This window comes from Daucus carota, chromosome 1, assembly GCF_001625215.2.
Source record: "Daucus carota subsp. sativus chromosome 1, DH1 v3.0, whole genome shotgun sequence".
NCBI classification, from domain to species: Eukaryota; Viridiplantae; Streptophyta; class Magnoliopsida; order Apiales; family Apiaceae; genus Daucus; species Daucus carota.
Window position 1 is genome coordinate 54445367 of NC_030381.2, and position 27091 is coordinate 54472457.

At 33.1% G+C, this 27091-nt stretch overlaps 4 protein-coding genes across 4 annotated transcripts; 1 reads left to right on the top strand and 3 right to left on the bottom strand.

Moving 5' to 3' along the window:
* The first annotated feature begins 7318 nt into the window (after nucleotides 1-7318).
* On the top strand, nucleotides 7319-8683 carry LOC108224988 (F-box/kelch-repeat protein At3g23880-like). The gene has a single exon (XM_017399772.1). It carries the CDS (start codon nucleotides 7319-7321, stop codon nucleotides 8681-8683), a length of 1365 nt encoding a protein of 454 aa, XP_017255261.1.
* Nucleotides 8684-9471: 788 nt separating this feature from the next.
* Nucleotides 9472-13328, bottom strand: LOC108204454 (uncharacterized). The gene is made up of 7 exons (XM_064086134.1): nucleotides 12967-13328; nucleotides 12149-12237; nucleotides 11982-12057; nucleotides 11028-11077; nucleotides 10610-10942; nucleotides 10136-10174; nucleotides 9472-9686 (listed from the first exon to the last, which is right to left on the bottom strand). The coding sequence occupies exons 1-7, from the start codon at nucleotides 13115-13117 to the stop codon at nucleotides 9510-9512; spliced, it is 915 nt and encodes a 304-aa protein (XP_063942204.1). The 5' UTR covers nucleotides 13118-13328; the 3' UTR covers nucleotides 9472-9509.
* Nucleotides 13329-15580: 2252 nt separating this feature from the next.
* Nucleotides 15581-17521, bottom strand: LOC108215591 (hydroxycinnamoyl-CoA:piscidic acid hydroxycinnamoyltransferase). The gene is made up of 2 exons (XM_017388099.2): nucleotides 17048-17521; nucleotides 15581-16610 (listed from the first exon to the last, which is right to left on the bottom strand). The coding sequence occupies exons 1-2, from the start codon at nucleotides 17495-17497 to the stop codon at nucleotides 15972-15974; spliced, it is 1089 nt and encodes a 362-aa protein (XP_017243588.1). The 5' UTR covers nucleotides 17498-17521; the 3' UTR covers nucleotides 15581-15971.
* A 2007-nt stretch (nucleotides 17522-19528) lies between these two features.
* On the bottom strand, nucleotides 19529-21338 carry LOC108215011 (salutaridinol 7-O-acetyltransferase). Its single transcript, XM_017387323.2, has 2 exons — nucleotides 20768-21338; nucleotides 19529-20343 (listed from the first exon to the last, which is right to left on the bottom strand). Exons 1-2 carry the CDS (start codon nucleotides 21215-21217, stop codon nucleotides 19693-19695), a joined length of 1101 nt encoding a protein of 366 aa, XP_017242812.1. The 5' UTR covers nucleotides 21218-21338; the 3' UTR covers nucleotides 19529-19692.
* Nucleotides 21339-27091: the final 5753 nt, after the last annotated feature.

Genomic DNA, 27091 nt, shown 5'->3' on the forward strand with positions numbered 1-27091 from the left:
ACTTAGATAAAAAAATAATTTTAGCCGCTTTCTCATCAAACATAATACTAATAGAAAATTTATTATTATTTATTTAAATAAAAATTAATTTGGGCCCCACTCACCTCAAACACAATACTAATCAAGAATCAATTACATTATGATAAATAAATAATTATAATTGGATAAATATATCCAATTTCATAAATTTTAGCTATTATATTTTCTTTAAGATTCCTATTTTTTAATTGTTTAGAATTATCTCTCTTTTCTCTTAAGATTTCTATTTCTTAATTACTTAGAATTTCATAGATTCTAGCTATTATATTTTTGTTAAGATTTCTATTCTTAATTATTTAGAATTAAATTGATTACTATTTTTTAGCTAATTTACCTAATTTCTCTCAAAATATTAGAAACATTAAACGGAGAGTTTTCAGAGACCGCCACATTTTTAGAAGAACGTTTACCATGTTTAACAGATACATTATGTATTAAAATTGCACGATTGATCAAAACCTTCAAAAATAAAAAACAAAGAGATAACCATATAAATATTATATAAAAAATGATTGCTTTTAGTGAACTTGTAACTAAAAAACATGTTCTCTTCCGGTTTCAATACAGAAGTTCAGACAATCGTGCAATACATAAATAAAAGAGTTTACTGCACTTTGCAACCCTCTACTTTGCTCGAAAAACACTTTGGTACATAGACTTCTAAACGTGTCAGTTCGCCCTCCAAACTTCTAATCCGTTAGCAGTTTGCCCCATTCCGTTAAATTTTCCGTTAACTTTGATGTTAAAAATAGTTTACAGCAGTTTGCACCCCTAACTTTATATTTCGTTTTAGTTTGCATCCTTGAAACACTTTTTCATTAAAATCAATCATATTTCGTTAAAAACAGAATCAAGTATATTTTAATTTAATAGTTTGTATCTATAAAAAGAATTTTTATAATACAATAATATCAAAAAAATAATATGCTTAAGTTTGCTAATTAACTAATTGAATAACTGAGCAAAATATTTGAAGCAAAAAATCGTCACTAAAAGTATGAAATAAAGACTAAACTTTATTTTATTATATTATTTGACAATGCAGACTAAAATTTATCTGTTCTAATACTTTTCGGATGAGCCAGAGTCGAACCTGGGGTCTTCCGGGACAACAGAGAATAAACCCACCACTTGAGTCACTAAAAAGACGATTTGAGAAAATGTACACGAGACTACAATTAGATAACTCAAGTGACTCCTTGAATTAGAAAATGTACCACTTGTTGTAAGGTGTTTTTATCTCAGTCTAAGAATTCTGTCTCTCGTCTCAGCTTGTCCGCTCCTGTTTCTAAATGTTTAGATATACAGGACCGTTTGACTCCACTTATTTTTCAGAAATAAAAATTTATTTATGAAAAAAAGTATAAAAATTTTTATTTTTTTGTGAAATAAGTCCTTGTATTTATTAAAAATGCGAAGTCGGGACTTCTCTTTAATTTTATATTATATAAAAGGAAAAATAAATTATGGATTGAATAATATTTATCTTTGTTTCAGAATTCCTTAAATTTGAAAATTAATAAATAAATTTTACTTAAAACACAGGGTGCGGACTGTAATAATCTAGTAATATACAAGATCCCATCCCAATTTAGTGAACCTTTTGTTTTGGGGGGTAATGCACTTAAATACTGATAAATGGGCTGAAATTGGTAATCCAGATCAAATGTATTTTGAAAAGCTTAATGGGCCCTAAATTGAGTAACTTGCCCTTGTCCCCTACACAGCAAAAAGCCTACAGAAAGTCCAATGAACATAAGTATAAAAAGCTTTCTGCAGACACAATGTTTTGTTCTATTGGCCTACTACAAGCCTTCGGCCCATGTACAAAGGTGACATCTATGAAGTCAGCTTTAGCAAATTATAAAATATGATAAATATCAATTAGGTCACTTACGTGTTTAAAAAAACCCTAAAAATAGTTCCAGATTTGGGGTTTACACCATCAATCTTTAAATGTATCAAATAAATCACCGATTACAAAACTGACTCAATGAGTCACTCATTTGAAAATTTTGTATCAAAAATATCACTTTATCGTTTGTCGAAATTCTGAAAGTATTATATACTGAGTTTCACACATTTTTTATGAATGATATTACATTTAAATGAAAGATTCCGAGTTCTACTATTTTAGCTAATATTGTTAGATTTTAAAAATTTTATTTAACTATTTATTTTTAAGTTTTGATTATTTTATTTAATTTAAATAAAAATAAATAGTAGATAAACTTTTAAAAATCTAAAAATATTATCTGAAATACTATAACTCAGAATCTTTCATTTAAATGTGATAACATTCATAAAAAATGTGCGAAACTCAATATATAATACTTTTAGAATTACGACTAACGATAAAGTGATATTTTTGATAATTTTTTTTTAATGAGTGACTCATATGAGTCAATTTTGTAATCAGTAACTTATTTGATACATTTAGACGTAGTAAGTGACCTACTTGATATATATAGGGAATTGATAAATAAACTCCACATTTTACTATTTAAGCTCCAATTCCAAATTTTATATCATACTAGTAATTTTTGCCCGCTACGCATGGGCATTAAAATGAATATTTTGTAGTAGATAGATTTATACATCGTAAACAAATTGATTATAAATTTAATACAACTGCAGTAAATAATTTTATTAGAAAAGACTAATCTATCCTTACTTATTATACATATATTTTTGAGTATACATATATATTTTGTATAGAAAGATTATTATTGACTTCTGATGGAAACTTATTTATTAAACATTAATATCTATTCATTAATATACATCAATTATTTTATAATTAAATTTCTAATACAAATATGTATATGATATTTAAATTTTGATTTAATAAATAAATAAATAAATAAATAAATAAATATCCATAGTGTTGTATACCCGTTACGTATTGTTTAAATTTTTATAAATATATAAAAATTACTTTGTTTATAATCAGAAAAACAAAATTTCGATGATATCTTGTAAATAATGAAGTTGTAAGTTGAATATAATAATTTATTTGATAAACTTATTTTTGATAAATAAGAAATTTAAATTCTATTATCAATGTTTTAGCTTGTTCTTAGGTTCAATAAAGGTTAAAGTTTGTAAAATTTGATAGGGAAAGGTGAACTTGCTAGGGAATGGACATTTTTGAATGAAATATTGAAAATAGTGATGTTGAAAAAGTGTGTCAAATATTAGGTCCACTGATATGGGAGTATTCACACAAATTGATATCATTACTCTCTCTGCATTTGAGAACATATTAATTTAATATTAAAAATTTGAGAATATATCTAAAATAATTTGGAATTTTATCTTGTATCATTTTAATATTTATAATATATATATATATATATATATATATATATATATAAACAAATCAATTATACTTAAAATAATTTATGTCAATATTATTATAATTTTATACTTTTTGTTTGTTTTTTTTATCTTTTTCGAAATGTATATTTTCTTTTTATTAATATATTCTAATCTCCAAAATATAATTATAATTATATTGAAATTATATTATAAGAAAATTAAAGAAAAATTCAAATTTATAATTATTATATGTATAACTAAAATTTACTTTCTTTAACAAAAGAATTTATATCATCGTATTTTTTCCTCACAATGAATGTCTTAATTTTTAAATGTAGATATGTATCAAATTATGTGTAATTACCTTCATATGTACCCTTTCAATTTTATTTTATTATTAATTGTTAATTTCATTTAATATATTGTAATTGATTAATTTGAAATATATAATTATATTTTTTCATGTGTGAACCATAACAAAAAATTTATAAAAACATATCACTTGGTAAAAATAAAAAATCAAAAATACGTAAATGATAAAAAATATATAGATGAACATCATGCATAAATCTTTCACTTCATTCTTGTTTTAAACAGGAGTGGAATCAGATCCTATGTTTCCAAATTTTTCCTAAATCCTAATGTAAGTGAAAGCCCAAACTCATCAATACTGCAACTAAGCTGTGAATATTAAAGTTGTCATTGATTCCATCTTCCTGTTATTTTGATATATTATTAAGAAACTTTGTCAAACTTCAAGTTTTACACTTACTCACCTGACCATCTTCCAAATTTTACTTACCCTTGTTATATTCATCTTTGAGGTGCAATGGAAGTATTGAGTACAGTAAAGAATTTAACTACAACCATGTCAACAATTTGGAGTGACCCAAGAGCTCCTTGATTAGCACCAAATAGTGACTCATAAATGAGCAATAACTGAACATAATCATGTCCAACAGAAGTTTCATATAAATTTTAAACATACCATAATCTATATAGCTGACTACAAAGGTGAATCATAAACTCGATCACAGAAATAAAAGAATTCACCTAACATGGGATTCTGAACCAGGAACTAACCCAAATCCACCGTCATATATGACTGGGAGTCACACTGAGAAGATATAACAACTTATATCAAAATAAAACACTCTGGCATATAATTAGGGAGTATATTGTTACATTATTTCTGTAGAAAGCCAGAGAAAAAGGCAAAGACTATTGATAAACCTGATTGGCCGTATTCAGCCGACAATCTAACAAAACAATAATACTAAGTTTAAAGATTGACCTTGAAACATAGAATGTTAGTGAAAACAATTACTAAAAGCTCTGGAGACCACCTAAAAAAGCAAAACAATGAAAAACACATACAATACACAAAATGAGGGTAACACTTACATACAAATGTCTAATTTATGTTTGTTTGCAGGCTCACTGATCTTGGATTATAATCATAAAGCTGAAGTGAAGAAAACTTCTATGAGGTTAACACTTTTATCACACAGCCATTAAGAAAACTCACCAGTGCTGGGACTCCCCTCTTCAGATGGTTTGATATTTTCTTTATCTTTTTTCACATTTTGCCTTCTTCGTTTTTATTTGGAACCTAAGTCTCTCATAAAAAATTGAAAATAGTCAGAAGTAGATTGAGATGGATTTAGTCACGAAACATAAAACACAAGCCATGAAATCACCAGAATAATCCCCCTCAACGTAGGTACACTATCCAGATTGAGATGACTGTAAAACCCCTAAAATCCATCTAAGAAACAAATAAACAAAAGAAATATCTCAACCAAAATCACCATTACAAACCGAGTACTAAACAAATATAGAAATAAGAAACATAAAAACATAGAAACGTAGTTTATAAATGTTTGTGCATTCATCTTGATACCTTCACCTAACAACAAAGAAACATAGTTTGCATTTAAATTTGGTTATAAATGCAAATGTTGTCTGAAATAATTACACATCACTTCAAATTTGGAAGGAACACCAGATGATCTTAAACTGTGATTGGTCAAATTTGACAGTGGAGAGCGAGAATTGGGAGACAGTTGTGTATTCATGTTGAATACAGAACCTTAAAACCCAAAAAAAAGTATGTCAATGGTCCATTGCAGAAGAACCAATCACATTTTCTATATCTATGTTCAAATTTCTAATTAGACAAAAATAATTACTTTTAAATTCAAATCTGGAAGTCATATCGGAATATCTTAAACTCTGATTGGTGAGAAGCTTGTGTATTCATGCTGGGTACAGAACCTTAAAACAATATTTGATAATGTCAATTTCGATTGCAGAAGAAGAGTTCAACAGTTCCTATTAAAAAAATTCAGAAAGCAATATACCCTTCATTGGTGTTTTCCAAACCAATGACTCAGAGAGAAGTGATTTCCCATGCCTTCCGCGTAAACCACCAAGATTAGCATTAGTGTGTGGACCTGGAAGAAGTCCAGATTTCACTTTATTAGTTTGGAATTACTGGTCAAATTTAGACATTATATCATCATTATAAATGAAATGGATTTTTAAAGTGAGAACATGCAACTTTATGGACCATACTCTAAATTGATGGAAGACACAAAGGACGTCTAGGAGTAACAGAACAATCTGGATTAGTGGAAGACAACAAACCTAATATAACAAAATAAAAGATTTAAGATAGATACAATGATTGTTTCCCGGGAGTGTTAATCAAATCACCTTTAATAATATGTTTGTGATGTATAAATGGGGAGCTGTAAATAAACTAAAACTTATAAATAGTAGAGAGAAAACACTCACCAGGATTATGAGGATTATGATGCTGACCTTCATTTGGTTCAGTGTTTTCTGTATTGCTATAAACCATCTGCCTTCTTCTTTTTCATGTGGAACCTTTTTCAGACATGTTAGATCAAACACATCATTAGCACTTTAACAAACATAGGTTTTTACCTGCTTAATTGAGCAGAGGGACGTGAAATCACCAGAACCATCACTGTTTAAGAATGGAGAGTTGTCAAGATTTAGATGATTATAATTAACCTGTAAAATAAAAGATCAACAATGAAATTTACATATCTCGGTCCCTAGAATGGCTGAAACTTGTGCTATGGTGAGGAAAAAATGTGGATACCTCTTTCATGGAGAGAGAAGATAGATGAAATGCTCTTCTTCTCCAGTATTAAATTTGAACGCAGTATGTGTTCTGGATTCAAATCCCTAGTCAAACCTAATACCATCTGCAAAGGGCTACAGGAGAGGAAAAGGAATAGACCTCCCTAAATTTTGACAGTGAATGGAAATCTTGTCTGCATGCCAAACAAAACCATAGCAGATCAGTGGTCAATGTTTGAAATTCAAAATCATAGTCAATTTGAATCCCAGTTGCCAAGAAGTACAGAAGAGGAAAGGATGAGAGCTGTAGTCAATTTTTAAGCGAAATTGTTTCTTGTCTGGTTGCCAAAAGAATTCACGGCAAAGAGGTGGATGTTATGTTCAGTGGGGAAATAGCCAGACAGTAGCACGTGATTAGCATATACATACATTATATATGTATATTATGTGAGCAAAGTCTCCTGAAGCCGAGAACAGAAAGTGCACATGGGTTGGAAGTTTCTATAGTTAAAAGTTCAGTCATTTGTAGTAATTTGAATGGCAATTTTTGTAAATAAGTATGAAGAATCGGGGCAGGGGGTGTAAAAAGCCATTCAAAATGGATTCAAGATTTATGATTTAAGGGATTTACCTTTATCTTCTCCACATTTTTCATCCATATTAGTGGTGAAAATGCGATTTGGATAAATGAAAAAATTAAATTGGAATTTAAATAGTAAAATTTGAAACTTATTTATCAGTTCCCTGTATATATCCCAGTATAAAATGGATTGTATTCGATTTTAACTGATACAAAGTTACAAACCAGCTCTAAGTGGTGAAGAATCGAAGAAAGAATTATCTGATGGCTTTTCAAATTAGGGTTCCGTCATCGGAAGTATCACTGGCACAGAAGTTGAGAAGTATGACATTACCGCCTAAAACAAAAACGAAAACGACGTGGTCATCGCCGCCGCCGCCGCAGAGGTTGGGTGTAAAAAGGATCCGATCATCTTCCCCGAGAAAGAGAAAGAGAAATCGAGATTTGGATGCAAAGATAAGCGAAGCCACGAGTCCGCAGCTCCCGAAAGAATTGATCGAAGCGGAGATACTGACACGCCTCCCAATCAAATCAGCGGTACGTTTCCAATGCGTGTGCAAGTCATGGCGATCTCTATTCTCCGATCCACAGTTTGTAAAGCAACACAGCACTCACCAAAACCCTAACCACCGCGACTGCCTCGTGGCTGATCGATCAGGCGTTATCAGTATTCAATCCCGCAGCGAAGAGATTTTCTCCTTCCGTAGGGACCGAGAGTACTATATGATCGGTTCTGCCAATGGATTAGTTTGCATCAATTACCACAACGTTCTGTCCTTGTGGAACCCCGCAATTCGCAAATCCAAGGAATTTCACATTCCGCCTCTAGGAGTAGGAGGTCTTGTGGACATGCTTGGCCTCGGCTTTGATCCGATAAGTAATGATTTCAAGGTGGCCATCTCCTACAAGCCTCGGACGTTTGATCCGTCAGGTTATGGGTATGCTGTTTACTCCTCTAATTCTGTTTCATGGATACACTACCGCTTTGATGATCCTGTTTACGAGATGCTTATTAGTAAGTCATGGGATTCACTCAATCCAACTACCATGGTCAAGGATTCTCCTTATTGGACTTGTTCTGCCATTGTCCCTGCTCGTAGGAACTATGTTGTGTTTACATTGAACGTGCTCAAGTTTGATGCTACGAGTAACAGGTTCAAGCTGTTGCCTCGCTTCTCCTCTGATTTTGATGTTGGAAAGATATTTAAAGTCTTGAATATGAGGGATTTTCTTACTTTAATGGCCTATGAACCATGTATAACTGGTAGAGTGGATGTGTATTCTTTGGACGAGGACAAGGGATGTGGTGGTTTTTGGAGTAAGATATACCGTTTTGGGCCATTTGATGATTTTTGGCGTCTTCGGGACTTGGAACAAGGATTCAAGTATGGTGATGAGGTTGTATTACATGGTTACAGTAAGATTTACCGCTATGACCAGAAAACAGATACGTTGAAGTGCATTCCGGGTACTAAACCTCTTACCTACGGGGACTGCTATACTTATACGCCTAGTCTGGTTTTCCTTCAAGGAATGACGTCTATTTATTCAGAGAACCAGAGTCCCCCGCTTGGTCACCACGCTACAACTCCTCAGCGATTAATTAGTTCATTATTAAGACAGAAATGATTTGCCAGTTCAGAAGACAATTAAGTGCCCGTGGCCAGTTAAAAGAAGTGTAAGGCAAGAAAGCCACTATTTATGATTTGGGATCTATGCTTTAGATCTCTTATGCTCAGTACTCAGACTTGTGCTCGTATTTTGAAATTGGAAACTTATTTAATAGCTATGTTAGTTTCTTTCATGTTTATTTTCTAGTATCTGTTCGAAGTTTTATATACCATGAAAGATGAGGGATTTGAAGAATAAACATGGACAGAAACAGAGACTACCAGTGATGGCAGGTAATATACATAATTGTATCCTTCTGGGCTGTATTTGGTGAAAGTTCTATCATGGTTAACAGTTTAAATAAACAAGATTTCATATTGATATCAAAGTGTCAAATTTTGGTATATATAATATTTAATTAGTATATTATATATAAAAATAAATTAGAGGTAGAGTATATTGAGTATGGAGGTAGAGCTATCTAGAATGAGAGCACAATGGATGATTTGGAATATGATGATCTTATGTCTAAGCAGCCTTGCAACTAAGGCAAATGGAAACCTTCTGTTGGAAATCGTTCCATGTCAAAATCCAAGTTTGAACCATATTTAAAACTTGGAAGAGGAAGTTCATCCAATAGTTGGTAAATTTAACATATTGACTTGGTGGTCGGTTAATGATATTGACTTGGTATAATATAGATCGATTATTCGATTATGGTCCGAGATATTGTTCTAAATCTAAGTCCAACTCTTGCCTTGAAAAAATGGCAGCTTTATTATCTATATAGCAAAAGCTTCAATGGATTGACCTCAATAAATTACTATTAACTTTCAAGATCCAGCTATCTTCTTCTTTGTTTCCTACGACATTCAAAACAATCAGTACAAGGCGAAGAGTTTCTACTTGAGTAGCTACCGTGTAGCTTGCTGGGTGCAATTTTGAGGTCTTCTACCAAAATTTCTCGGAGTTTCTTGTTTTCTGCCATCAGCTCGTCAATAACTTGTTGGTGCTTTAAAACCTGAATGGATAAAATGTTTAAATTTTTCTTCCACACAATCATATGATAGATAACTGACGAAGTTTACAAATCACAAAGATACACTTCTCAGAACTGCCAACAAAGCAGGCTAGTTTGAAACCTAAAGTAGGCATATTAGTCATACATGCAACTATGCAAGCACAAGATCTTCAAGATAAAATCCGCATACCAGATTGCATATGAGTTATGACATAGTTAAACAACCATATCATTTTGAACAAAAAGTTGAAAGTAGTGACTGACCACAAACAGTTCATATCTGAACTTTTCATGTTAGTGCTTTTAGTTTATATCGTCATCCAGCATTGAGGGCCAGGTCTCGTAAAGACAATGTCTAAGAGAAGAGACTTTCTCATACTGCGATGCAATTTAATAAACTGATTTATAATATATGAAATTAAGGATGTCGATAGCTATGTGTAGCATACCAGTTGAAGCATATTGTTCTCCGCCCTCAAGTTTTCGGCCTACAAAAGCAACATTCAGTCATTAGGATTCAGTAATGATATACTTAGAAAGAATAGATATTTTGCATAACATCAAAGGTTTGATTATTTAGCATCCAATGATTCGGAACTATAGAACGAGGGCCATGGGATGATGTGCTAAAGAATTTATCAAACTCTCAATAATTTGATTGAACTCTTACAGCCTGTCTCATATTAACCATGAACTCAGTAGGATCTTTAGCCTTGATAACTAGATAGCTAGCTGATAAAATACTAAAGATTTCGCAACTGTTTACAGGTTGGTTTTCTGATGATCAATGTAGATATTAGCAGGCAAATCAGTAGCATGAAGCTTATGATAAAATAGTACCCGTGTTAAATGGCATCCACAATATTTTACTCTCTGAGCAGCAATCACATAGTATATAAAGAAAGGGATAAAGAAGGCCATACAGTGTCATTTAACAGCTTATTAGAATCTCTGTCTTCGCCTTTGAAAGCTGGATTCTTCAGAAAACTGTCAAGAACCTTCTCTGTTCGGCTGCCATATGGCGTGTTTAGTGGAGAGCTTTTCGACACGGAAGCTTTTTGTGAATTTGGATTCGACAATCCAGATATAGTATCAGGGATGTTTTTCTCCAATTGACCGAAACTTTCAAATGGATTTTGATTTGCTGGATCATTTGGGATGGTCATGCCCATGCCACTTTGCAGTGATGCTGGAAGGATACCTTCAGTAGTGGACAAATTGGGGGCGACCTTTTCCATCATAGTTGTCACTGCTTGCTATCAAATTGACGATATATTATACGAGGCAAGTGATATAAACACTGTAAATAACAATGCATTTTTAACTAAATTGGATACATACAAAAAAGAGAGATTGGACTTGTTGAAACACGGCAGGCTTCACAGCAATACCTGTAACATAATTCAGAAACATCACTATCTGAGCATTAGAGCAATGTGATGACTGGGAAACAAGTATGAAAGTAACATTAATTGACATTAGAAAGTTGATATAACAGATTCAGAAACCCGGGAATGTGAAAAGTATGCAGGTATTGCTGTTGACACCAGAAGCACATTTCAATCGGCCATAAATAGAAAAAGCCACGTCTCAATAACATCATCACACATCAGCATTTTAATGTAAATACGATTACAGCCAACTGAACTGGTTGGATAATTCATGTTCAGAAAATTGCAACTTTAAGCACTTTGAAAACAATAGCAGATATGGGTTATTGATCAGGTACAAAAGGGTGTTCAAAAGTAAAAGAACAAGAGAATGATTGACCTAATTTAATTAGCTAAACTGATATATCTACTAGCCATTTGATATATAAACAACAATACCACTTTCAGCCTTGCCAGCTTCTGATCCATAAGGACTGTTAACAAATTTCTGCTTTCAATGCTTACGCGCTGCCCATCTCTGTCTCGCTCACTTCATAATTATTAATTAGAGTATTGGACGACAGAATCAAATTATTAACAAATGAAAATAGCATATTATATGATTTTAATATGGTGTATAAAATTAGTTTGTTATATATATATAATGCAATACTTGATATAAAATTTAAGCATTTGAACCGCTAAGGGGTTGAACTGTTTCTTATTCCACTTCATAGCAGGCTGATTGTAGGCTAGTTTGACAGCTATTACAAACGAGTCAAGCGATTATAACAAAAAAATCAAATTTGAATGCAGGCATCCACAAATGAAAGAAAGGTGCTAAATCACTATAACTTTAGAGCAATATATTCTCAAAATCTACGGGAAATATACTCATCATACCAAGTAGGGTCTACCAACTTACCAACTCCAAAACCATGGCCGAAACCTATTCCGCACCCAAGTCCCACTTTAATATCTTTTACTCCATATTTTCTGAGCTGAAAATGAAGAATATGTATACACTTGTTATGAAAAACACAGGTCTAGAAAAGATATAAAAAATAGTGTCAAGATATGGAACAGACATACATAGTGATTAGCCGATCCACTAACACCAGAAAAAGCATCAGTCGCCCCTCTAGCAGCAGACATTACTTGGCCTAACATCGGTATTGCACCTGAAACACAGGAAGGCAAAAAAAATTCTTAAGCCAAGCAATCATGATCCAAGAAAACATAATGTTTCTTTGCATCCATCCAACCAAAATTTACAAATACCCATTTTATATCACGTTACACATTATGTATAATATATCCATAATTTCATTCTCTAGACACCATCACAGTTGAGTTGATGTCAAATTTATCACATAACCCAAACGCTTCAACTCATTCTCATTAAAATCACATTCAAACCAAACAATAAAGGAACAAGATTAACTTATAACAGCTTAATAATATTGCTTTAATCTCTCCTCCAAAGTTCATGAATTCCAATGCTCCCCCCCCCCCCCCCCCCCCCCCACACACACACACACACAACACTTAATATTTCCTCCCAAGTTCATGACTTCCAATGCTCTCACTCTCTCTCCCTCCCCCCTCTTCTCTACATTTGTTTAGTCTTTCCACCAAAGTTCATGCCTCTCTCTCTCTCTCTCTCTCACACACACACACACAAACACATAGAAATAATGAACAGAAGAAGTTCACAACTTCAATGCTCTCTCTCTCTCTCTCTCAATTGACTAACATTGGGTTAATCTTACTCCAAAATTCCTAAATTTTAATGCCCTCTCTCTCTACATTTGCTTAATCTTTCCTCCAAAGTTCATGACTTTCAATTGCCCCCCCCCCCCCCCCCCCCCCCCCCCACACACACACAAAGTAAGTAGTTAAAGAATTACCAAGATTCAAAGGATAGCCCTTGCCAATCCCAACACCACAGCCAATGCCAAAGCCTGTAAAAACTTGAGCCACCTTGAAATTAAATGGGTTCTCTAGCTTCATCTTCTGCTTCTTCACAACCATAACACCATTTTTAACACTACCCTCCATTTTTATTCAACTAAAAATAAGCTTTTCTCTCTTTACAATTCTTCTATGCAACAAGTATAGATACAGATATACAGTATACTCTCCAATTCCATTTTCATGGAAAGTAGAAGCCAAGTTAGCTCCGATGAAGTCGATATCAAAACGGGTCAACCCGGCCCACTTCGGCAAACCCAACTCCTAGGCCCTAATATGTGTTTTGTCTCTTGATTATTTTATGCAACATAAACATCCATGATCCATTTTCTGCTTTCTTTTTTAGGTTTGACTTTTTCTTCTCTTCGGGTTTATTTTTGTATGTTAATTTATTTATTTTTTAGAAGTTAAACGTGGGCAAAAAATCAGAGTTTTATAATTTTTTTGGCAGGTCTGTTTAGTACTAAAAAAATAATAATAAATCACTTTCTCCTTGACCTTAGCGTCTTCAAAAATATTTATTTCACATCAACAAAGTAAATACGGTTTTCAAAAAAAAAACAAAGTAAATACACATAATAATAATAATAATAATAATTATTATTATTATGGTTATTATGATAATTAACACGCTTCTCCTACATCCTATTAAATATATTTTATCGTTCAGTTAATATATTTTAATGTATTATAATAAATATTTTTAAGTATATATTAAATAAAATATACTGATACTGATAATATATTTTAATACAAAAATACTAAAATAACAAACAAAAAATATAAAATTATATTAGCAGGCCAACATTAGTACAAATGTGTACACAAATAAACTTTGAATGTAATCTATGATTTATAATTAAGTATTTTTCTATTCATAAATATCAGATGACATAAATTTACATTAAGTTATATTATTTTCTATAAACTTAAACAATTTCTATAGCATCATTTGTAGTTTGAACCGTTACAATCACAGTCGCATCCAAATCAGATGAAATAATCATAGCCAGGCCTTCCTCAACTGGTGAAGAGATCCAACACATGCAATCTATACAGCCTTGTTTCCCTTTGCAATACTTATTGCATCTGCTTTAATACAATCACCTAAACTAGAATTCATACTGTCAAACCCCTGTCAAAATCTCGAAAAATTCTGGTGAAATAACTTGTTTTACATTAATTGTATCAATATTGAATATATCATTGGAAAACGTTGCAAAAATCAATCCAACAAACTCATCCAAGGTCAGGGGAATCTGCGCCTCGACTAACCTGATACCACTGTCATTCAAAACAATCTCAAGTCCACCCTCCTCGACTCGTCTTAGCCTCCCAGCTAGCACAGGCTTATCTGATAATGCAATTCCCATCGACGTCTTAGTCCAACCAGCTACCATCCAGCCAGAATCTTCTCTAGCTCCCTATCTTCTTCGGCTGATATCTGAAGTGATGGCCTCGGATACGTTGGCTTATGCAGTACAACAGTTAAAAAGCCCTCATGTTGCACCATGGAGTTGCTATTGTTTGCCATTGCTATAATTTTAACTAGTTTAACAAATGTACATATTAATACATGCATAAGATATGCTCTAATATCAAATTTCGGGTAGACCTACATTCACTTTGATGGAATGGAACAGGGAGAATGGAATGAAATTTGTACTCTAAAGACTAAATTTGGAATGTGATGTATAATTTTCATTTTTTTTAATCATTTCATTCGAAATTATTTGAACTAGAATTCTAACCATATATTTCGGAAAATTTAGAATCACTCAAATTTGGTCATTATTTTCTCATACTCTTTTTTTTCATAATTTTCTTTTATAAATATTCATTCCATTCTCGCCTCGTTTCATTCCATACAAGTGAACGCAACCTAAATATTTAAAGGTGAACAAGCAAGATCCAATTGAGGTCGACCAAAGGAGCGTCGAAAATTCTATTGCTTTCAACTGTAATGCAATGGGATCATTACTGGCCGTCGGCCGAGACAACTTGCTTAAATTGACAGAACTATCGTGTTCTGATTTGAAACGCACATTTTCTCAAAATGATCAGTCATATGATACTTATCAGTGACTCTTAACCAACCGACTTGCTTTACATGAAAATCCACAGCTGAAACGTGAGATCATTTATTCAGCTATCAAATTTAGTTCACATATTATAATTAAATTCATATAGACCATAATAATTATACAGATAAAACAGTTGTCATTTGGGTGTTTGTCGATCTGAGTTTCTTAGGATATTGCAAGTATCCTAAGAAAAATGACAAGAAATTTTTTAAGAATCAGCTGAGATGTCATTGTCGCAGCTGCAAAGATCAGGGGTACTTGAATGCAGCAACCACGTTGACAGAAAGCTACTTTACTTGAATGCAACAACCAAAAGGAGCGAAAGCAACTTATATTTTTTACTATGCCCTTAAGTAAGCGACTCTGCTAATACCTCGAGATTTTAGGAGAAAGATTTACCAGCATCTTATATTATATTTCAAGTTTCGACATAAACAAATACTCATCATTCCAACATACAACTCCAGAACCAATGCCGAATCCTTTAGTATTCAAGTCCGATTATAATATCTTTTGCTACAATTTATGAGCTAAAAAATAAAGTGTTTACATAGACTTGTTATAAGAAAACAGGTTTACAAGAGAAATAAAGTAGTAGTGTCGCGATAAGCTCAGAAATACAAGCAGAGTGATTAGCCGATCCCATTAACACCAGAAAATGCATCAGTCACGCCTCTATCAGCAACCATAATAGGACTAATATTGGCATTGCACCTACAACCTCAAAGACCTCTTAGATGAGTATATGTTATTTGTACCAGATCTTTTATGTTATAATACCATATGATCCTGGTAAGCTCTCCTGACACCTTGAGGTTTGTTTTGAGAGAATTGGTCACTTAACATGGTATCAGAGTTTAGGCATCATTTGTAGTTGAAACTGTTACAATTACAGTCATGTTCGACTCAGATGAAATAATCATGACCAGGTCTTCCTCATCCGGTGAAGAAATCCAACAGACAGTTTCAGTAGGCTTGTTTCCCTTTGCAATGTTGATTCCATCAGCATCAATATATTCACCCCAACTATAATCTTTACTGTTAATCCCAGTTAGATTCTTGAAAGATTCCAGAGATAAAACTTCTTTCACGCTAATTGTATCAATCTTGAGCATATCATTGTTCGGGTTCTTGACTAGTAAGGAAAAATCTGAAGTTACCTTTTTCCCGAGCCTGCGGTTCACCTTGTCAATGCATGACAATGCTACTATCCTCTGCATTTCATTGTCCACTGTCAAATTTGCGAATTTGAAGATCAGAGTCTGCCTGCTGGTTTCTTTTGCAGGTTCGTAATTCGGGCTGTATACCTGAGTTGAGTTGGGTTTTCCGAAATTAGGGAGGTAGAACAGAGGTAGTTTCTGAGATAAAGATTCAGTGACAAGGTTCATGTGAATTTCGGACCATCTTTTGAGGAAGCTTGACATTGAAAAAGGGTCAGCTAGAAGTATGCTGCAGCTTATTCCTATTGCATATGCACCACATTTGAAGTTTGTCACCTGCAAAATTTTATTTCATTTAAAATCAAACCAAACATGCCTGGTGTGAAGTCGGGACGTAAAATGCACGCAGACCTTACATCCGCTCAAATCTCACCAAGTCATCCAAAAACCTAATTAAGGTTCTATGTTTTAGTTTATTCTAGCCAAGAAAGTGTTTAATTAGAACCAAGGCCGGCCCTAAAGTTCAGGGGATCTCAGTCAAAATCAGCTTTTGGGGTCCAATTCATATATAAACCGCGTGTTTGACTGAAATTTAGGGGCCTGGGATCATATCTTGTCTGCCTATAGTCATGACCAATTCTGATGGGAACTTAAAACTCGAAAGTACATCTCTTTAAAGGAAACTACAAAATCTGACATTATGTAGAAGTACATCTAGTATAATCCTTAAATTGACTAACAAAAGAAGAAAGAATCTAGGATTAGGAACATGCCTGAATGTACATTAGTGGCGAAAACTGAGTGTCCTGATCATCAATACTCTTCCAATAAACAAGCTGTTTCCGCTCTTCTTCCTTGTTCCTCAAACCACCAAACTCATCCAACCTCAATGCAATCCGCGCCTCGACTAGCCTTACACCACTGTCATTCGAGACAAGCTCTAGTCCACCATCTTCCGCTCTTCTTAGCCTCCCAGCTAAGACTGGCTTCTCTGACAACGCAATTCCAATCGACGTCTTAGTCCAACCAGCAACCATCCAGCCAGAATCATCACTAGATGCCTTCTCATAACATAAAATCATACGAAAGCACTGCCTCAAAAGGCCTGCCTCCCTGTCTTTTTCGGTTGAAATTCGGACTGATGGCCTCGGGAAAGTTGGCCTATGTGGTACAACAGTTAGAAAACCTTCGTATTGCACCATGTGGTTGCTGCTGTTTGCCATTACTGTGAGTCAGCTAGTTGATCATGTGTCCAAATTTATACATGCAGGCCACCAACACATGTGTTTGGCTGGGGCTTAAAAGCCAGGATTCTGGGTTTATAAGTTAGAAGCACTTATTCGTAACGTTTATGAAAAATTAAGAAGTACTTATAAAAAGCTCAGAATACTAGTTTTTATTCATGACTTATGCTTCTTTTCAAAATACTTTAATCACTTTTAAGTCTTAACTTGCTTCTAACTTTTATTTCATATTTTTACTTTAAACAAGAAGCACTTATTTTAAGCTCAGCCAAACAGCCCCATAGTATAACATCGAAATTTCGGAGTAGATGCAGAGTTTAATGTTTATAGGTGAACGAGCAAGATTCTTGATGAGGACAGTAGGAAACTCTGAATTCTATTGCTTAAGTAGTGCAGTTACATAATTTTATGGTTGAGACAACTTGATTTAACAAGTCGGCGAGTTGATAAGCAATGCAAGATAGAGCTAGAGTTGGCTTGAGCGGCGCATTTAGCAATGCCAGCAGCTTGGTGAGGCATCGCTGTCTATGAACGTGTTTGGATGGGTTTTTATGTCAAACTTTAAAAGCCCTTTTTCATGAAAGTCGGTTAGAAATAAGCTAGGCTTAAACTCATAACTTGGTATATATTTTTTATCAGTTTATTTTATTTTTATGATTTTTTAATAAAAACCAATCAATATAAATAATTATTAATTCTTTTTATTATTATTATAATAACTCACAAATCATCTATAATATAAAATTATTCAAACAAATAATTTAAGCCGAAGATTTATTATATTAAGAGCTCGTTTGGGTATATTTAAAATTATGAATTGTGGATTATAATGACTTAATTTAATAAATATTCATTATAAATTAATTTGTTTAGGTAAATTTAAATTATAAACAACTTATGAGTTATAAAAAATAATTAGAAAACAATTTGATAAATTATTTATTTTAGCGTTGAAATTCGTTTTTATTAAAAATTCATATAAATAAAATAAATTCATAAAAAATATATTTTACTAACTTTTAACTTTAAATTTAAGACTTATTTTGTGACTTCTAACTTATTGCACAAATATTTATAAAATTAAAACAAAAAATTACTTAAAAACCGGACATACAAATCCAAGCAAACACGCTCCAAGTTAAAAGATCATAATCTCAAGCCTACCGCTCCTCGAACAAGTGAAGGAATGGCCTGCTGGCAAGGAGCTGCTCATTTTTCAAACTCATACATTTAAATAATTTTATCAGAATTATTAGAATAATTTTATATTCAAGTAAAATTGATGTGCAAGGTTTCTCGTGCATCAGTTAATTCGGTAGTGAAGAGGCTCAGACCTTAACAAATCTAATAATTATTAGAATAATAAAAAATAAAAGATAATGCTAGTATTATCCCAAATATTTTTGCAAAAAAAAAAAATTGGAAAAGGGTAAAAATAGTGGAAGACGAAAAGAGATATCATGGCAGGAATCATCGAAAAATTTCTGATAGAAACCTTTTTTTTTTTTTTTTTAATAATCAGGTGTCCTTGCTTATGATAGAAACTTCTTTTCCATGTTTAGGAGAGTACTGTACAAAGTTTCAAGCATGCAAAAAAGGACGAGAAGAATTATCAAGATCTAGCTACCATTCCGTTATTGCCACAATGCACGACAGGTACTTTCAATACAGCAACCCCAGTGACAGAAAGCTACTGAATTGTTGAAATTAAATGCAGGCAACCACAACAAAAGAGAACTATTAATTATTTCATTGCGTTGTTAAGTTACGGATTCTGCTAAAATCTTGAAAATTTACACTAATCTTATATTATATTTCAACATACACATATCTACGACTAGAAAGATCAAGTTCTGAAATGAAATATGCACGTAGGCTTGTTAAGTTGTTATAAGAAAACAGGTTTATATTAGAAAAAAAAAAAAAAACTGATCTACTATTTTTAGCGGAGATTTATTCAATTGAGTTCTATGTAGATCAATTTTTAATGTAAAACTCGGATACCATATATGTACTCATAATATTACAAATTATATTATAAACATGTTCTCCTTGCGGTACACTTGCAGTATATTTATAATCTCTGAAATTTCTGATAAAACAATGATCTTCGTATAACTTTTCCCGAAATTTATTTGAGCTTTAAAAAAATTGCCAGAGCATGTTCTCCAAGCTTAAGCTATTTCTACCGCATGATCTGTAGCCGAAACTGTTACAACCACAGTCACGTTCGAACCAGATGAAATAATCATGACCAGGTCTTGCTCAACCGGTGAAGAGATCCAACACACAGTATCAACAGGATTGTTATTTTTTGCAATGTTTATGCCACCAGCATCAACATAATCACCCCAGCTACAATCTTCCCCGTGATTCGCAGTATAGTTCTCGAAAGATTCCAGTGAAATGACATCCTTCACAATAATTGTAACAATCTTGAACACATTGTTGAAAGGGTCCTTGACTAGCAATGAAAAATCTGAAGTCACCTCTTTTCCGAGCCTGCGGTGAGCCTTCTCAATGCATGACAGTGCAACAATGCTTTGCATTTCGTTGTCCATTGTCAAGTTTGCAAATTTGAAGATCAGAGTTTGTTCAGTGGTTGCTTGTGGAGTCGCGTAATTTGGGTCGTATACAGGAGTTGAGTCAGATTTTCCGAAATTAGGGAGGTATTGCAGAGGGAGTTTCTGTGTCTGGGATTCACTGAAAAGGTTCATGTGAATTTTGGACCATTTCTTGAGGAAGCTCGACATCAGAAAAGGGTCGGCTAGAAGTATGCTGCAGCTTATGCCTATCGCGTATCCACCACATTTGAAATTCGTCACCTGCAATATTAAATTTATTATAAACTAAATATATCATTTGTCGTACCAAGGTCTATCTCAGAACATATACTAATCTGTGAGGCATATGAGCCTGCTTATTAAAAAATCCAGAGTGTGTCTCAAGTAGAGCGGACAAAAGAAGTACTAATTTTAATGTTGTGTTTGGTTGTGGAAAACGGAATGGGTAAAATTACTTGAAATTAACAAAGAAAAATAAAAATTAAGCGAGTGCAAAATTGCAACAATGAGGTTTGAGAAGAAATTCGGGTAGGAGAGAATGGAGCATCTCTAGCACACGAGGTAAGGAATGAAACGGAGGAAAGAATGCAATTTCTTAACAGTTGCCCGTAACGGAGTTCATTCTTCATTTTATTCCAATCTTTCATAATCATTCATATCAACCAAATACAACATAAAAACTTACCTGAATGTACATCAGTGGCGAAAACTGAGTATCCTGACCATCAATACTCTTCCAATAAACCAGCTGTTTCCGCACCTCTCCCTTGTACCTCAATCCAACAAACTCACTCAACGTAATTGGAATCCGCGCCTCGACTAGCCTTATACCACTGTCATTTGACACAATCTCCAGCCCCCCATCCTCAACTCCTCTCAACCTCCCAGCCAGCATTGGCTTATCCGACAATGCCATAGCCATCGACGTCTTAGTCCAGCCAGCCACAATCCACCCTGAATCTTCACTAGAGGTCCTTTCATAACATAAAAGCATGTGGAAACACCGCTTTAAATTGCCAGGCTCCAAATCCTTTTCGGCTGAGATTCTAAATGATGGCCTTGGAAAAGTTGGCTTATGTGGTACAACACTCGAAAAGGCTTCATATTGTACCATGGAGTTGCTATTGTTTGTCATTGCAATGTCTCTACCAGCTGATCAATCATGCACATTTATACTCGCAATTTATGCACTCTTACATTTAAGAGCAAACTTTTCGCGGTAGATGCAGAATTGAATGTTTGTAGGTGAAGACGACAGATCGTTACTCAGGTTGGCAATTTTAAGAGGATTATTAGCGTTAGAATATTATGGTTTTGATTGAAGTAGTACTGCAGTGGGATCCTTTCTGGTTGAGACAAGTTGCTAAAGGAGTTCAACTTCAATAAATTGAAACTAATTTGATTTTCTTGGCGTAATTGAGAGGTTGGGAGATATTTAAGAACATTTCTAGTTTTTTTTTTGACAGAGAACTTTTCTAGTTGTTTATTCTACAAATAGATTAATGAGCAGCTAAATTTATTTAAAGAAAACACGAGCTTATTTTACAAAAATTACATATTTATCTGGAGATAAAAAATAAGTCTATCCAATGTTTAACATTTCACGAAAACAAATATTTATTTTCAAAAAATAAATATAATTTCATATACATTTTTTGAATAAAATATTTATTTTTGATAAAATCAAATAAATTAGACATATATATGTTTTCAATTATTTATTTTTGACCCAAATTTGAGATTTGAGAAATTTTATAATTTTTCTTTTTCACATGTAGGATACTAGATTTTAACTTATCTTTGCATTTGAGATTTTTTTTAAGTAAATATTTATAAAAGTTCTATATTTATTTAAATAAATAGAAAAACCACCTATATTACATATGCATGCACATATTTATATATTTCTTAATAATTATTTATTTATAAAAATAAGAAAACCCAAATATCAGAAATATATATCATTCAAAATATCTCATTCTCATTAGCATCAAATATCCCAACAAGGCATGGACCATGGCACCCTCTTGCATCGTTGTCATTACTCATTAATATCGTGATCCGGCACCCACCGTGTAACTTGCATTGACATGTTGTTCAACTTTTCTTAGGCATTTTATTAGGTGGGTGTTGTGATTCTTTCTGGAAACGCAATGTACCATTAATTAGGGGGCCATCATGTATTCATGTTGTTCTGAGTGGAAAAAATACAGTTTTTTTTTTGCCGAAAAAAATACAGTTTTTTGATATTTTATTCGAAGTAAACTTTGGTTTTAATTGATTAATATTAGAAACAAAAGGATTAAATTCTTATCAAAAAAAAAAGAAAAATTTTGTAAATTTTCCTTGTAAAATTTTAAGTTAGCTTTGTTTCTAATCCAAGTGTGGAAACATTTTACTTTTTATGAATAAACATTAAAATAATGTAGTAATTTTTTGAGAAATTTGAAAAAATATCTGTATTTTCAAATTTATTTTCAAAAAATCGTCAAAATTATAAATGAGATTACAATACTCATTGAAAGTAGTTAATTTTCAAATTACCGCTACAGAGGAGTTTGTATATGTGATTATATCGTATTTTCGAAAAAAATTGTAACTTAAATTTTTTTGAAACCATATAGTTGCAAGTTTATCCACAAGTTATAAAAAGATTTTTAAAAAGATGGGGCAGAAACTTAAAAGGCATAAAGCCTACATAAGCATTTATTTGGCGCACAATATTACAGTTATTAGTTGAGATCTTAGAAATGTATAAATTGGACGAGGCGGAAACGCCGGAAAGGGTCCAGCTGCCCTTGTCAAAAATTGTCTGAGAATTTAATTTATAAATTATAAGCACGATTGGATAGCCCAATGGTCAAGGATTTATTGTAAAACTGTTTGGTTAATAGGTGTTTAATTAGTTTTTAGTGACACGTATCAAAACCTCTAATTCAAAAAACTCCTCAAAGTAGCTTTTTGAAAATTAGCTTTTTGAGTCAAAACTTCTATTTCAATCCGCTAACTATCAAACACTAATATTAGCGGATTAAAATGGTCAAACGTCTAAACTATCTCGAACCTCTAATTTTATCCCAAACATTTAACTTCCAAACACGACCATTGTCCGGGAATTATATGAATCTGTAGCTGAGTTCACGTAAGATCAAGAAGTCTTGAAGTGAAATTGTGAAAATAAGACTGATTATTATTCAGAAGGTTTGAAGTGAAACGGTGAAAAAAATATTCTTATAATTTTGGACAGAAATGATCAACTTTCAATACTCTGGCAAGTATGAAATGCGAAAAAATCTAACCGTTTATGAACATCTCGAGTTCGGCTAATATATTTGAATTCTTGAATATATTATTTGATTTTTCAAATCGGGTTTGAATATATTAAATTTATATAGAAGTGGGTTTCGACTTCTAAAATTATGATTTGATCATTGTTGAACTCCAACCTCAGCTCGAAACAAATCCTACTAGTCCACGCTATTTTCTGCTTTTTATTTCCTGAGAACAAAATTTTTATTATATCGATCTTCTATTATTTGATACTTCTTATTATAATTTATTTCCTGAAACTGTCTCCAAACACCTCAATCTAAAATTTATTTAACTTTTTCAAAAATAAAAAACGTTTTTTTTATCATCAAACCAGACATACAATTAATACCAGGTCCATTCTTAAAACATTCTGAATTTCAGCATCGTGTTCGAACTCTCGTCCTCTTAAGTCTCAATTAGTTGTGGAGCATGTGCTGTTTATTACAAGCACTATAAGACCGGTGTAAATCCTAATGGTGGAGTCGTGTGAAATACCGTTGATGATTTGTTAAGGATATATTTTTATAGTGGTTGAAATCATCTGCTAATACGTTTATGAAGAAGTTAAACATCTTTATTAGACTTGACTTTGGCAAATTTATTGTCATTAGGGTGGTTGTTATCAGTAATAATCATATTTATTGATTTCAGAAACGAAACATGACTAATCATAATTTAAAAAAAAATATTGATTTTTCTGACTCAGCCTGGACTTCGGCATAAATTAGCCTCCCTTGGTTCCGCCTCTAACAAGAAGTTCTCAACTCAGTGATTGTACATGCCCGATGATATCTGAACCCCGACAAATAAGAAGCAAATGAGAAAGAAGTTGTTAATCTGACAAGTTAGCTTTATGATCAATTTTGTTGCTGTCTTTAGGACATCCACAGAACCGAGAGTAAAAAAGAGATGGTATGAGCAATTTTTTAGATTCTTTCGAGAAGGTTTGGTGATTTTTAGACTCTTTAGGAAATGTAATAAGGTTTTGTTGATTTTCAGCACAGGTTGTCTGGTGTTCAGTCACTTCTAACTGATTCACACTCTTATCTATTCTGGTTTCTTGATCTTTTAAGCATTATCAACTGACAGACAAATGATTCCATGTAAGCACGGAGCATAGGGCTTGTGGAACTCTTCTGCAGATGGATACTCCATCGGCATGCTCTCTTTGGAACAATCAACAATGTCATTACAACCAAGGCAGTCTGGCTTGGGTTGATACCAGAAACCAGAAACTTTCACAATGAGCTAATCTATTCACGAGTTCACGACAGCAAAAACATAAACACAGGAATAGGCTGACCATTTGAATTTCCTGGTAACATATCGATAAGCTAGAGAGTAATTTCACATAGCACATAATTTGAAAAAACAAAACTCGTCAATCATCAAATTGTTTATTTATAGAAATCTACCGTACTGCAGTATATAACAGTTGTGCTATTTTCTACATGAATTGTGAATTAAGTACAAATTAGAGAGATCTGCACGAGTAAGCAATAAATATACCTAAAGATTATGCCACTCACTCACTGAGAAAACAATACAACTAGTATAAAAACCCTAGGGATTGTACTCCCTCAAAACTTGTTATTGGTAATGCATTTCACAAATTAATCCGCAAAAAACTGGATCAAAAATCTCTGAAGTTTGAAGCTGCCCCTTGAACTGCCCCGTTGTCCAATTTTCTCAGTCACCATCGTCTAATGTTAATTTCCATTGTCAGACCTCCACTATAGAAACAAAATTAGTCACCAAGCAATTGCTGTATAAGAGATTAACAGCTTTGTATTCAAATTCTGGAGCTTAAAAAGATTTCCCCAGAATGAGGTCCAGTCTTTTAATTATTTGAAAATGCTAAAAAATATTAGAATGTAAATAACACTAAATAATGGCAATATCCAACCCCTGCTCCCCTCCTCGTTCTAAACAAAGGCATTAAAAAGAATTTTCGTATCTGTAAAAAGATCATTGCATCGTAAAAATTTAATAACATTGAATCAAAAGGATGCAGACTCTATAAATATCGACCTTAAAACAAAAGATTGTTCATAACTTGGCATTCATCTCAGCGCGGGAAAAAATACACTGCACATTATAACCTCTCGAAATAACGGATCAAGTCCTTGGTAATGATTGTCCTGAACCTGTTGGAGCAAACTATCTAGACTTTTCATTAGACCTTATACACCTATTTTGCTGATAATAAATCTCGACGTCTTTGTATCCTCTCTGACTCTGCCTAATAGGCGCAGAATACAACGGCTCTCCCTACAGCTCAGACAAATTGGATTGGTTTAGTCTCTGCACTATCCCATCCATGCCTAAAGGAAGAAGAACCAACAACGTATTAAGTTTACTATAGGGTAGCATGAATTAGAGTATTAGACTCTTTCTTCAATTATTCTCTTTTGGCGATCAAGTGCCCATTTGGCATAGTCTTCTTAGACCTTAGAAGTATTTAATTAGGCTAAAGGTAGTGCTCTGTAACATCAAGACTGCAACATCTGAAGTAAATGTATCAAGAAGGAAGGTACTTAAACTTTTCGAATAAAAATAACCTTAAGTTCAAACTTAATTTCTTAAAAACTAACAAATTATTAAACATTAAATCAGCGTCTCCCAACAAACACTTTGCCCACATCCCTATCACAACATGTTGTTATGACGTGGCATTAAGCAGAGGCGGATCTTAGAAGGGGCAAGAGGGGGCAACTGACCCCCCTTAAAATTTTTTTTTTAATATTATACATATTTTTAGGTTGTAAAATTGAAATTGACCCCCCTTAATTTTTTCGTGACCCCTCTTAATTTTTTTTACAAGAAAACTGACCCCCCTTAATTTTATAGTCAGATCCGCCACTGGCATTAAGGTCTGCGTACATCTAATCTTTCACAGACAACGCTCTGAGGGCCGTTATACTTTGTATTTTACTACTATTTTTTATTAAAAAAAAGAAAAAAAGATCTGTGATTTAAAATAAACAAACCTGGTTTAGAAAAGATCCAGAGCACAAGGCCACAGAGGAACAACAAGAAAGGAATAACATGAATAGAAGACTTGGCGAACCGGGCCCGGGACTTATGCCTCATAGCCAGAAAAGAACTCGGATGCAAAGACGGCAATTCATTATCCAACAACAAATCAGACTCTGATGAAGATGGTGAAGGTGACATAGAGGATTGTCTCATCACCAAGGAAGGCAAGGATGGTGAAGCTGACAATGTCGAATTTCGTTTCGTGTCGGAGAATGTGTTTGAGCTGGAAGATCTGTTCATGTTAATGACAATGTAATGATCTTGTGTTGTTGTTTGAGATTGGAGTTGAATCAGATCACAGAGGAGTTGTGTGGCTTTGTTGTAAGAAAGGTGACAGTTGTGTTTTGTTTCCGTGAGACTTGTAAACTTGTTTTGTCTTTAACATGTGTTGTTTGAGAATTGACCGGTCTACGCAGTTTTATTCGGGACTTTGTTTTTTTTTTTTGTTGATTTTGTTATTGTTTGGGTGATTGTTGGAATATTGTTTTGTCGTCATGTAAAATATGAAAAATTATGAGGGGTTGTGCTGCTTTTTGTTTGTATGCCTATATAAAAAAATCAGCAAAATATGTTTTTTTTCATATGTTTCTCGAAGGTTTTTTATAAAAAACATGCATATATAAAATTCAAATTCCAAGAGAGCATATCATCTTAGATA

What these genes read in the sequence shown, in the direction of transcription:
- LOC108224988 (XM_017399772.1), top strand. Translation starts at nt 7,319, where the DNA reads ATGGCTTTTCAAATTAGGGTTCCGTCATCGGAAGTATCACTGGCACAG.
- LOC108204454 (XM_064086134.1), bottom strand. Translation starts at nt 13,117, where the DNA reads ATGGAGGGTAGTGTTAAAAATGGTGTTATGGTTGTGAAGAAGCAGAAG. An exon ending in GGGCTATCCTTTGAATCTTG is followed by an intron (nt 12,238 to 12,966) that starts GTAATTCTTTAA and finishes CCTGTGTTTCAG; the next exon opens with GTGCAATACCGATGTTAGGC. An exon ending in GTGGATCGGCTAATCACTAT is followed by an intron (nt 12,058 to 12,148) that starts GTATGTCTGTTC and finishes CTTCATTTTCAG; the next exon opens with CTCAGAAAATATGGAGTAAA.
- LOC108215591 (XM_017388099.2), bottom strand. Translation starts at nt 17,497, where the DNA reads ATGGCAAACAGCAGCAACCACATGGTGCAATACGAAGGTTTTCTAACT. An exon ending in CGCCACTAATGTACATTCAG is followed by an intron (nt 16,611 to 17,047) that starts GCATGTTCCTAA and finishes AAAATTTTGCAG; the next exon opens with GTGACAAACTTCAAATGTGG.
- LOC108215011 (XM_017387323.2), bottom strand. Translation starts at nt 21,217, where the DNA reads ATGACAAACAATAGCAACTCCATGGTACAATATGAAGCCTTTTCGAGT. An exon ending in CGCCACTGATGTACATTCAG is followed by an intron (nt 20,344 to 20,767) that starts GTAAGTTTTTAT and finishes TTAATATTGCAG; the next exon opens with GTGACGAATTTCAAATGTGG.